Source organism: Polistes fuscatus, unplaced genomic scaffold (assembly GCF_010416935.1).
Source record: "Polistes fuscatus isolate 324 unplaced genomic scaffold, CU_Pfus_HIC Scaffold6, whole genome shotgun sequence".
Classification (NCBI taxonomy): domain Eukaryota; kingdom Metazoa; phylum Arthropoda; class Insecta; order Hymenoptera; family Vespidae; genus Polistes; species Polistes fuscatus.
Genome location: NW_025113140.1, coordinates 3,282,937 through 3,295,766, shown reverse-complemented (window position 1 = coordinate 3,295,766; position 12,830 = coordinate 3,282,937). Strand labels below are relative to the sequence as shown.

Genomic DNA, 12,830 nt, shown 5'->3' with positions numbered 1-12,830 from the left:
TTTTCTTTTGATTTTCCTATTACTCACGATACGAATTTTCGTTTCTTATTCGCAGTGGTTCGACCCCGATGAAGGTTCTCGCTGAATTAGCTTGTGCACGTGCGCCAAGATCTACTTCACCTGAAGATCGACAGACTAAGATCACCGTACCAATCAAGGACACGATTCAGGAGACGATATCGGTGACGGTTGGAAAGGATTTACAACCTAAGAAAGCAAGAAATCCGATACAGGAATTATTCGAGAGGAAAAAGGAGATGAATGAACGAAGACAACAAGAAAGATCGCAAGCTGATGCTGCGTTACACGAATTGAACGTAACACAGAAGCAACAACGTAAATCTAAGAAAACGAAAAAACGTCCGGACTTTCCGTTAATAAGAAAAAACAATCAGGGTGGATTAGCCGAAAAGAAAAAACGTCGGGATAATTTTGAACGTAAGAACAACGAGCTGATGAGATCGGAAAAGATCAAAGATATTTACGATTTCGATGAAGATGAGAGTCAAATGGAACCAGCTTTCGGTGGTGTCATGTCTTACAGAACGAAAGTTGAGAAAAGTTATGAAGTAAGTTGTATTAGAACAAAGGAAGTCGATGTAGCTGACCTGTTATCGAAAGCTATCGGCGATAGTTTAGAGAATGGAAAAACTGGAGACGTTCTCGGAACGAGATTGGAATCCATGATTGATCGTAAGTTCAAAGAGATGGAGAAGTTTGCACCTAAAACGAAAGGTGCATTGAAAGCATTCCAAAGCGAGGATCATCATCATCATAATCACCATCATCATCACCATCATCATCAACAACAACAACATCATCAACAGCAGCAGCAACAACAACAACAACAACGTCAACGAATTACAGGTCCTATGGATGAGTTTGTAGAAAGAAAACAACGTCCTAAACAACGATCGGTTGATCAACAAAAGCATACAAAATTCAAGAAAAAGAATAAAAATCCTAAAAAGAAAGCAAGGAATGCGTGGTACGAAAACGACAGTTCGGATGAGTATAGAACAGCTGCTAAAACTGAAGACGTTGGCGTAGGTATTTCAAAGAGTCAACGTACATGTTCTAAAGGTAAACAAAATCTTTTCGCCGAACTATCGACATCATCCGAGAGCGAATTTGAAGACGGTGGTATTGGTTACGAATCCAAGAGACGACGGCGAGTCAAGAAAACCGTCAAGAAAGATGTTGAGGTAGAAGAGGTTGATAAGATCGAGAGAACCGAAGAAAATTATTGTTTCGGTGATCGAGATCAAGATATTGAGGAGGAGGAAGAGGAGGAAGAAGAAGAATGGGCGGCTACAAATCGTGGGACCGATATTATTGATACTACTAAGAACAACGATATCGATCATAAGAAATCAGAATCCGAGATGTCGGATCATCCATTAGTGATCGACGAGAGAAAAGAAATTAGCGAGCATAGAAACAGCGATGACGATGCCGATAATCAATCCGAACGTATCTTGGAACTAGACGATTTGTATCGAGAAGATAGTTCGGTTGCTGATTCGGACATTGAAGATAACACGATAACCGATTTAAGAGAGATCCCAAATGAAACTACTGCTAAGAGTCCAACTCCTCAAATTGAAAAGACTTCGCAAAATACGAGAACGGATTATACTCCAGAAGATGAACTTATTCCATTAGAGGAAGCTTTAGATTTGTTAGACAGACCGGAAATATTAAATACCGACGTACACGTGAATCACATTGAACAGACAAATGCTATACCAAGTACAGGAATTATCACTAATAAGATCGTTGATCCAGTGAAAGAAACTGAACCAGAAGGATATCAAAGTACGAATGAAGAACAGGATGAAGAAGTTGATGGCGATGTTCTCGAATTACCAGAGAAATTATCAACGAACGAGAAACCAAAAAAAGAATCGGACAATCTACCTTTGCATGTGTTCTTAAGTAGAAAAGTTCAAGAATCTAAGAAAAGAAAACAACAACAATTAAAGAAATTACAGGAAGAACAAGAGAGGATTCTCATGGAATTTCAACCAACCAGAAGACAAAGAAAGTGTGCAATTGGCAAACAAGGTCTGTTAGCAGAGATAAGTAGCTCCGACGAAGAATCTAATACTAGAGAAACTCAAAGTAGAAAATATACCGATAAATCGGATCACGAGAGGACGAAAAAACAAAAAAGAGAATCTAAAGAAAAAAGAAAAGAAAGGTATTTAGAAAAGAAACACGAACAGATAATAGCGAAGGAACAAAAAGCTATCGAGGAAGAGATTTTAAGAGAACTCGAGAAGAAAAAGGAAAACGCACAGAAGACAACAACAACAACAACAACAATTAATAATCCGGAATTAAACATTGAATCGTCTGTTATCGAACAAACAGTACAATCGAACAATTTAACAGAAAACAAAATTGTTTTGTCGGATGAAAGTCTTGATAAAAGGAAGCATCAAATGATTAAAGATAAATCGAAGAAGATAGAAGAACCAATAGGAAACGACAGAATCCTTGATTGTCCTTCTGTAGATTCTGAACATAATCGTGATAAGACAGAGCTGAAAGGTAACAATAATGAAATAGCTAATGAAAACGAGAATCATTTATTGGACTCGGGTTTGAAATCGAAGAAAGGTACGACGAAGTCGCCTTCAAAATTAAAGAAATCGGTAAAAGGTAATGAGAGCAAAACAGTGAACAATGGAAATAAGAGGAACAAGTTAACGAATTCTGATCGATCGAAAGGTGGTCGTATTGGGACAACAAATGGAAAAGATTTAAAGGAAAGAAAATCGTCTAATGGTAGGAAAGATGGTGACGATGACGAAGAATTGAAAACTACTAAATCGTGGAACAAAGTTGACGAAGGAGTTGGTGTTGCAATTGGTCGGAGAAAACGTGCTGCAGTTAATCAACTTTATTATTGGTCAAGTTCTAGCGACGAAGAGGAAATTATTGAACCAACGCCAGTGGTCGAGGAAGAGGAAGATGATCGTCAGGAACAGCATGGTTGGATTGTTGGCGATTCGCACAAACGTATGATTACAATGCTGGCGATGGAAAAACAATTAAAAGAGAAACGACGTAGGAGCGAGGATGAATTTGATTCGGTTAGATCTAAGAGCAAGAAGCACAGAAATAGTACTTCTTGATACGTGTTTCACGATTAGATTTAATTATATAGATATCGAATAGGACACAAATATAGTTATATACGTATTATTACTTTTATTATTTCTCCTTTTAGTATATTTCATTAATAGATTTTTCTAAAAGGTATTACAGAAAGATATTTATTCATGATGATTATTCAATTACAATTATTTATCATGATTATTATCAATTACAATGATTTATTCATTCTTTATGTTTCGTTTATTTTCAAAACGAGTTATTGTATTTAGAAGAAACCCTTTATAATGTGAATGATATATATATATAATAATATTAAATATATTAAATATATATAATTATATATAAAATGATAGATAAATGTGATCTACTGCCAGGAAACATTTATTTTTTCTTTTATTTTTTTTTTGTTTTCTTTCTTTTTTCTAATTGAATTAAGTTGTTTATATAAAATGTGAATGAAGATATTCTATCCTAGCGAATTAATTTCTTAGATTTAGATTTTTCAATGATGAAATAATATAAGCCAGATAGTAATATTAAAGTAATATAGTAGTAATACGACACAAAGCTGCGTAAAGAAAAATGTATGGAAGAAGAATAAAACAAAAAACTTAAAAAATATAAAAATATAAAAAAACGTAAAAAAAAAAAAGGTAAAATATAAACACCAGCAAAATGTACATAAGGACGCTTGTGGTATAATATTACGAACGAGAATTATTAGCGAATATTCTTCTTCTTCCCTTTTTTTCTTCCGTTTCTTTTTCTTTATTTGTTTGTTATAAGAAAAATAAAAAATAAAAAAAAACGTAATTCTAAGATCTTATAAATATATTATTATATACGAGAGGAATATGAGTGTGTTCATCAAAGAGAAATGTGAATGCATGTGTGCATGTGAGATGAAGAATGTTGCATGTGTCTGCATATATGTATATGTGACTGAATTATATATATATATATATAAATCTAATATATATAAATATAAAATAATATATAAATATATATAAAAAAAAAAAAGAAAAAAGGAAAAAATGTAGAGAAAGAAAAATGGCACAGTAAAGAAGGGACACCTTTAGAGACAATACTAGAAAACATTTACAGTTAGTTGCATAGGGGATTTTTTGTAGAATAAAGAAAAGTGCGAAAAGAAAGAAAGAAAAAAAGCAAAATAAATAGAGAGAGAGAAAGAGAGAGGACAAAAGAAAAAAGAAACCAAAAACAGCTGTTTACTTCTGACGGACAATGTAAACTGGGGTCCAATCAAAGTAGCGCTTTTGCCAGCTTTTTGTGATTCGTACATATCGCTGAGAGCAGGTCGAGAGACGTGGTTTTTCAAAAAAAAAAATAAATAAAAGAAATAAAAAATAAACATGAAGGTTTAACACAAGAATTGTTTAGATGTAACACACGCGCATAAAACACACAGGACACACGTGTAGAAAGAATTAAACAAAAAAAATACATTATATAATTTAAAAAACAACAATAACAAAAATAATAATGCATTGAGAAAGGCTGCTTTAAATAATATATCAATGAAAACAAATGTAAATTTTGTTTTTTCTCTTCTTTTTTTTTTTCTCTTTTCTTTTTTTCCCATTTTCTGTTCGTTGCGTTATCGAATTATTACGGTAGATCTCGCACACGTCTATGCCGAATCAAATAGCCGCGTGTCGTGTATTTAATTGGTAAAAAAAAAAAACGGAAGAAAAAAAGGAGGGGTTGGGGAGAAAGCAAACAAAATAAAAGGAAAAAAAATTATATATATATATATATAATAATACTTATCGATGCAAAGCTATGATTTTTCCTACCGTATGCTTTAGTAAAAAAAAATTGCATATTATTAATAAACGTAAGTAAGTTAATGCAGATTTCGTATTGAAATAAAACAAAAAAAAAGTTATATATGTACGACATAAAAATGGATAATAGACTTTAAATGTAAATGTACTGCCATAATCATTATTATACGAAAGCCTATGCAAATGTAGTTTATTAATACTATTCCTGTAAAGTGAGAAGAGAAGAGTAGGGGTAGATGAGAAAAAAACAAAAAAATAAAAAAGAAAGAAAGAATGAAAGAAAATGTTAGCACAAAAAACTAGATAATGATCCAGTGTAAATAGAGCATATTTTCAATGTGTCCGGAAAAGTATGTTTTGTAATATAAGGATTGCAAAGGAAAATAAAATTACTAAAGAATCATTTGTGTTATTTTATATGTGTATATATATATATGTGCATCCAAATATTGATATTGAATATCATGATTTGTGTGTTTTTTTCTTTTATGTTGCAAATGATATATGTATATGTATATGAATACATATAATTAAATTAAATTTCGAAGGAAAATATTTTCTGTAGTATCTAATAATATATAAATATATTATTATTATATGAGAATAAAATAAGTTATTAAATATAGAGAATTTCTCTCAAATATTAAAAAAAACGTTCTTTGTGCAAATATTTCTACATAAATAATATAGATATGAATTACCTCTTTAAAAATATTCTAATTTAAAAATCTGTTGCAATTGATTTGATTTTAATTGAAATTTAAAAATCTTTTGCAATTGATTTGATTTTAATTGAAATTTAAAAGCGACCCTAGCGACATCAACAACCAATAAGAATTTGTTTGAAATTATTTTATCACTCAACATTTGGCCAGCCTGCTTACATTCATCGAACGATGATGAACGAATAACCTAAACTTTAGGTTTGATTGGCTTTTAGAAAAGTTTTACATCCTTAATTTGATATATTACATGTATGCAGTTAAAAACAAGAGTGCTTTATAAAAACCTATTCCATATTACATCGTAACTATATAATTGAAAAAACGATGAAACAAATTATATGTAGTAGATTGGGGTAAGTTTAATACACATATAATTTTTAAATTACTTTTAAATGATTATTTAAATGACTAATTAACTTCACTTTAAAAATTTGGACAAAATATTATTATTAAAACACTTGTTCTTAATAATTAACTTTTTTATATTTAAAATAAAGATCCTCTTAACATCACTAAAATGAGAACAATTTGTACAGTTGATTAATAATAAATAATATGACAGTGTATGTTAATTAAACAATTTTCTTTACTTGTTGTTTTGTGGAGTTAATCGATTTGGCATATTATTGACTTGTAATTTACATTTCATTATATAATTTATGATAAAATAATAAACGTAACACATTCTTTTAGGCACAGTGTATTACTCGTATCAAAATCTTCTAAATATCCAATATCCAAAATTACAACACGATGTTTAATGTCAGGAAAAATAAACAAATTATGCAGGCCAATATTGGCATCTCCACATATACGTTACTTTGCAAATCCTAATCGTGGCTACGCTATGGTCATTGCTAGGATATTAAGAGGTGCATTGAAAGTACGATACATACTATTAGGTGGTGCCTTAGGCGGTGGAGTTACATTACAAAAAGTAACTATAATAATATACAATACAGGAATTATAATCTAAAGCGAGTAAATTTTTATATTATTATAATAATGTTTTGTAGAAATATGAACAATGGAAGGAAGGTTTACCGGATTTGTCTTGGATAGATAATTTCATTCCTACCGAACAACAATGGCAAAAATTTCGTGGCTCGCTGTTAGAAGCAAAAACTATATTAGCTGATAAGATCGAAATAGGTAAGTATCGAAGGATTAATATTAATATTTATGAAAGCGTTAGGCAAAATATTGGGAATTGTATATAATAAAAAAAAATGAGGAAATACAAACAGATCCACGTATAAAGGAATTTGGGGAGGCTAAATATAATGAGTACAGGAGATGGTTTGATCAAAGACTGGAAAATGCTGTTAAAGCAGCAGAGGAGAGAGCATTGAGAGATGTCGAACAAGAAGAATCATCTACACGTGAGTGAGAAGGAATTTTTGTAATCCTTTAAAAATCCTTTAAAAATCCTTTTTTATCTATCCAATTATACCATAACACCTGATGTGATTTGTTGTTTTACTAATCCTTAATTTGCCTGACGTTTTCCCATCCCCATTTTATTTTATATTGTAATATACTAATATTTATATTTGAGTTATTCATTTGCTGAATCGATTAACTCCATAGAACCAAAAATAGACAAAATTCATAATGTTACATACATTGCCATACCAATACATATGTGTAAGGTATGATGAATTTTTACAACACTTTTTCACACCCCTAATGCTTCTTTCTGGAGTCAATAGCACCTGGTATTTCAAAGTGGTATCCTTCCAGATATGGATATCGGCTATCAAAGTGTCAATTATCAATGCTTGTTTTTTCCTTAAATATTGCTTAATATCACACTTTGCTATAATTGTTAAGTCTTTTTACACAATTTATAATTTGTTCATTTAAAATTATTTAATTCTCTAAATACATAGTACTCCTATAAATGATCCCTATATTTGTGTAATAACGTTGTAGTTATTTTATACATTAAATGATATATATGGTTATTTGAATTTAAAATCTCAATTTAATGGTATTATACAAAAAAAAGCAATTGTGTTTTGGATAAATATATATCCTGATATAAATTTGTTTAATTTAATCGTAATCATTTCAATAAGAGTAAGAAACTTTCAATTTTGTATAAAACCATATATTATTTTATTTTTATTTTTATTTTCATTTGCATTTAAGTAAATAGACATGGTCTGTTCTGTTCAGGTGTAATTGACGCAATCACAACGATAGCAAACCAAGTTTATTCAGGTGTGTAAAAAGTGCTAATTAATAAGTTACCAATAGGTAACTTGCAGTCTGTCCATTCAGCATTTTAATTAAATGAAATATAAAGATATTTTCTTTTTTAACAAAAAGCACTTATGGGTATTGTATCTTATAAAATGTTGAATGATAATTAGGTCTAAATACTGAATGGGGCAGACCTTTTATTTCATAATCGTATTTTGTGTTTATCATACTACATGTTCACAAAATCATACTAGTTTTTTATACTCTGCTAATTTTCATAAACTATTTCAAAAATTATAACAATTATCTAATATCCTATATATTATTAAATTTGTTTTTTAGAAGCGAAAGATGAATTATCAAAGAATGCGGTTGCTTTTGCTCGTCCATTAGTTAATGAGAATATTGAAGAAGAACGCAGAAAAGCTCGTACGTAAATAATATATTTTTATAACGTTATTTTTTATAGTAATTTTTTTTTATAATTAAATTTATTGCTATTTTATATTTTTAAGAATCGTCACAACAAAGATTAGATGCTATGCAAGATGAATTAATGCAAATGCAATTAAAATATCAACGTGAACTTGAAAGATTGGAAAGGGAGAATAAAGAATTACGGAAACAAATGTTATTAAGGGGAAATCAGAAAGTAAATAATAGAAAAATAAAGGTAAGAGAACTCATTTTAATTTCTCTTATGTTCGATTAAAAAGAAACATTACGATAATATTTTTAGAAATCCTTGATAGATATGTATAGTGATGTTTTGGATGAATTAAGTGAATATGACAGTGCTTATTCGACTGCTGATCACCTACCTAGAGTAGTAGTCGTTGGTGATCAAAGTTCTGGTAAAACATCCGTACTAGAAATGATTGCTCAAGCAAGAATATTTCCAAGGTATTATTTAAAACTATACTGAATGTAAAAATGCTACCAAATACAATATATGCAGTTTTATTATTTTAGGGGTGGTGGTGAAATGATGACACGTGCACCAGTCAAAGTTACTTTAAGTGAAGGACCATATCACATTGCACAATTTAAAGATAGTTCTCGTGAATTTGATTTGACTAAAGAATCAGAGTTAGCCGAGCTTAGACGAGAAGTTGAATTACGTATGAAGAATAGTGTGAAAAATGGGAAAACAGTTAGTCAAGATGTTATTTCTATGACTGTAAAAGGCCCTGGTCTTCAACGTATGGTGTTAGTTGATCTTCCTGGTATTATTAGCGTAAGTAAAATATTTGATTATGTTATTATCAAGTTATAATGTAATATGTAATAGAGTGTATATATATACATAAACTATATTAAACTGAAATATATATTTTGTAACAGACAGTTACTGTTGACATGGCAGAAGATACTAAAGATGCTATTCGACAAATGACTCAGCAATACATGAGTAATCCTAATGCTATAATCCTATGCATTCAAGATGGATCGGTTGATGCAGAAAGAAGCAATGTAACTGACCTCGTTTCTCAAATGGATCCTACTGGAAAAAGAACTATTTTTGTTTTAACTAAAGTAAACGGAGACATATTCTCATTAAAAAAAAAAAGATAAACTGTATATTATAAATATTTGAGATTTAATTCTTTTTGAATTATCATGTTTAGGTAGATTTAGCAGAAGAAAATTTAACTAATCCAGAAAGACTCAAAAAAATATTGCAAGGAAAATTATTCCCCATGAAAGCTTTAGGTTACTTTGCTGTTGTCACTGGTCGTGGTAAACAAGATGATAGTATACAAACTATCAAGGATTATGAAGAAAAATTCTTTAGAAATTCTAAACTTTTTAAGTGAGTAGAAAATATTAAAAGAAAAACAAATAAAAGACGTAAAATAAGAAATGAACATAGTGAATTATATGTACTTTAAATATTTATAATATACATATTATTTTATCTAGAGATGGTTTGGCTATGTCTGGTCAAGTAACTACCAGAAATTTGAGTTTAGCAGTAGCTGAATGTTTTTGGAAAATGGTAAGGGAAACGGTAGAGCAACAAGCTGATGCCTTTAAAGCCACTAGATTTAATTTAGAAACAGAATGGAAAAATAATTTCCCAAGGTAATAAATGATTTTAACAATTAACAAAAAACTCAAATTTCTATTTCTATTGGATTAATAAAATATTTATTATGTTAAGATTACGTGAGTTGGATAGAGACGAATTATTTGAAAAGGCCCGTGGTGAAATTTTGGATGAAATCGTGAATTTATCTCAAGTATCACCTAGGCATTGGGAAGAAGTTTTAATGACACGAATTTGGGAAAAAGTTAGTATGCATGTATTTGAAAATATCTACTTGCCTGCTGCACAAAGTGGAGGTCCAGGTACGACAATTTTTTAAAACTAATAATTGTATATAAAAAGTAAAAATTAATATAATATTCTCTTTTTAATTTCTATTAAATATGATAATATATTATTTTTAGGTACATTTAATACAACCGTCGATATTAAATTGAAACAGTGGGCAGATCAGCAATTACCAGCTCGTAGCGTTGAAAGTGGGTGGGAATGTTTACAACAAGAATTTCAAAATTTTATGGCACAGGCACGTTTGAATCCTGATCACGATGATATTTTTGATAATTTAAAGAATGCTGTAGTGAGCGAGGCTATGAGAAGACATTCGTGGGAAGTAAAAGTATGTCTTATTATGCAGAGAATGTTCTAAAAGTTGCTTTACCGAGAAAATAACAAAACAAACAATTAATATTGGTTTATATAATATAATTACAAAATGTTGTTTTTCATTTTAAGATATGAATATCCAGTTACAGGATTAAAAGAACTATGAACCTATAATGTCACGACTTCGAATACTGTACAAAGATAAATTTATAATTTTTCCATTTGATGAAGTAACTTTTGGGACATTCTATATATTTATAATAAGAAAATAAGAAAAAAGGATTAAAAAGATAAACTATTTGTGTTTTAATATTTTACAGGCATCTGAAATGTTACGAGTTATTCAACTGAACACATTGGAAGATAGAAGTATAGGTGACAAACGAGATTGGGATCAAGCTGTACGATTTTTGGAAACTTCTGTTAAAGAAAAATTACAAAGTACCGAACAAATTTTACGAGATATGTTAGGTCCTAATCGTAAAGAACGTTGGTTTTATTGGCAAAGTCAAACGGAGGAACAACAAAAACGATCTGCAGTCAAAAATGAATTAGATAAAATTCTTTACACAGACAAAGTAAGATATGTCATTCTTTTGTCGATATTCTATTAAAATACTAAACTATCTATATCAATTTTTAATATATTATATGATTCATTTTATATTAGAAACACGCACCTACTCTTAGCCAGGACGAGCTCACGACTGTTAGGAAAAATTTACAACGGAATTCCTTGGAAGTAGATAATGAATTTATACGTGAAACTTGGCATCCGGTTTACAGAAGATTTTTCTTACAACAAAGTTTAGCCAGAGCTTATGATTGTAGAAAAGGCTATTATCTTTATCACACTGGTCATGAGACTGAAGTTAGTAAAAATAGATTATATAAATAAATCGTAGTGTTAAATTAATTAAATTAGTTTTTGTGATTATTACAATGTTAACAAAAATATTTCGTCTTTCTATATAGATGGAGTGTAACGATGTGGTACTTTTCTGGCGAATTCAACAAGTACTAAAAGTAACATCGAACGCATTAAGACAGCAGATAATAAATCGTGAAGCTCGTAGGTTAGACAAGGAAATTAAAGAAGTTCTAGAAGATTATAGCCAAGATAATGAAATGAAGATTAAATTACTCATAGGTAGACGTGTTACGTTAGCTGAAGAATTGAGTAAGTAAATGTTAATCGTGATTCTATTAAAAAAAAAAATGATATAAATTACAACGAACAATATTTTTGTTTGTAGAACGCGTTAGACAAATTCAAGAAAAACTTGAAGAATTTATTCAAGCATTGAATAAAGAAAAATGAAGCAATAATAGAAGAGAAAAACTATTAAACTATTGAATGCTAGACAAGCTGTGGGAAAATATTTTCGATGTCTACTTTTTATTTTGCGATTTAACTTATTTATATTACTAAGACACGAAAAGAGATTATTAAGATCATGCTAGGGAATGCATACGAAAGGAATATAATTCTTGTAAGAGAATGAAAATGAAAAACCTAGTCTATCGTCCCATATTTTTGTGTATCTCTTATTAATAAGATTTACAAGTTCAATTCAATTATGTGATATAAATGTATCGATGTATTCGCGAAAAGAAACCAAAAGTATGTCGAAGAAAATTTCATTGCAGCTTTTGTGAGCTAAAAAAAAAAACAAATGTAAAGTCCAAGCGAAAAATATTCTGTATAAACCAATACTTCTACTTCAAATCATTCGCTTGATATCTGTCATTATACTATCGTTATACCGTACGTATATAAAAAAGAAATTGTTTCGTTATAAATAGACATGCACGAACGAGAAAATAAAATACTAAAATACTTACATAATATTGAAAAAGATTCTCGATATATAAATAAACGAATACATTATTCATTTTTTACACATTATTTCAGGCTGGCGAATCCAGCGATTTGTAAGTATCAGTATTCTGTACAAAAAAAAAAAGAAAAGATTTATTTTTTTGAATCGTATCATTTCCATCAATAGTAGGTAAACAAGACCTGGTCAAAGCTAAAAAAAAAAAAAGTACTTTATTACTGACAGTCGGAAAGTAGAAAAACTAATAAACTAATATTATCAACAGTTAAATGAAAATAAATTAGAAAGTACCGACTACTAACAAATACAGAAGTACATAGAAGCTCACAAGTCCCTTTTTTATCTACCTAGATTCATTTTAGTTACTATTCTTTGATAGTATATATAGTATAGTGTTATATACGTTGTAATAGATTTTTAAATAATTATATTTAACTTTTAGTACATAAACATGTGTATGTGTGTG

General features: G+C 29.7%; 2 protein-coding genes across 3 annotated transcripts in view; both read left to right on the top strand.

Moving 5' to 3' along the window:
• The window catches only part of LOC122523219, a 78,159-nt gene extending 74,883 nt beyond the window's left edge, over positions 1-3,276 (top strand). The window contains 1 exon segment of the mRNA XM_043644875.1: positions 56-3,276. Within this exon segment, the coding sequence (XP_043500810.1) occupies positions 56-3,143 (3,088 nt within the window). The 3' untranslated portion in view covers positions 3,144-3,276.
• A 2,513-nt stretch (positions 3,277-5,789) lies between these two features.
• Positions 5,790-12,372, top strand: LOC122523142 (dynamin-like 120 kDa protein, mitochondrial). Of its 2 annotated transcripts, XM_043644755.1 has the most exons (18): positions 5,790-6,012; positions 6,353-6,596; positions 6,676-6,811; positions 6,907-7,041; positions 7,841-7,885; positions 8,210-8,296; positions 8,383-8,540; positions 8,607-8,770; positions 8,840-9,104; positions 9,212-9,403; positions 9,496-9,680; positions 9,791-9,952; positions 10,032-10,219; positions 10,322-10,536; positions 10,844-11,101; positions 11,194-11,394; positions 11,499-11,703; positions 11,780-12,372. In XM_043644755.1, the coding sequence occupies exons 1-18, from the start codon at positions 5,984-5,986 to the stop codon at positions 11,842-11,844; spliced, it is 2,934 nt and encodes a 977-aa protein (XP_043500690.1). In that variant the 5' UTR covers positions 5,790-5,983; the 3' UTR covers positions 11,845-12,372. The 2 variants fall into 2 exon arrangements, with proteins under 2 accessions (XP_043500690.1, XP_043500691.1); XM_043644756.1 differs by lacking the exon at positions 7,841-7,885.
• The last annotated feature ends 458 nt before the right edge of the window (positions 12,373-12,830 follow it).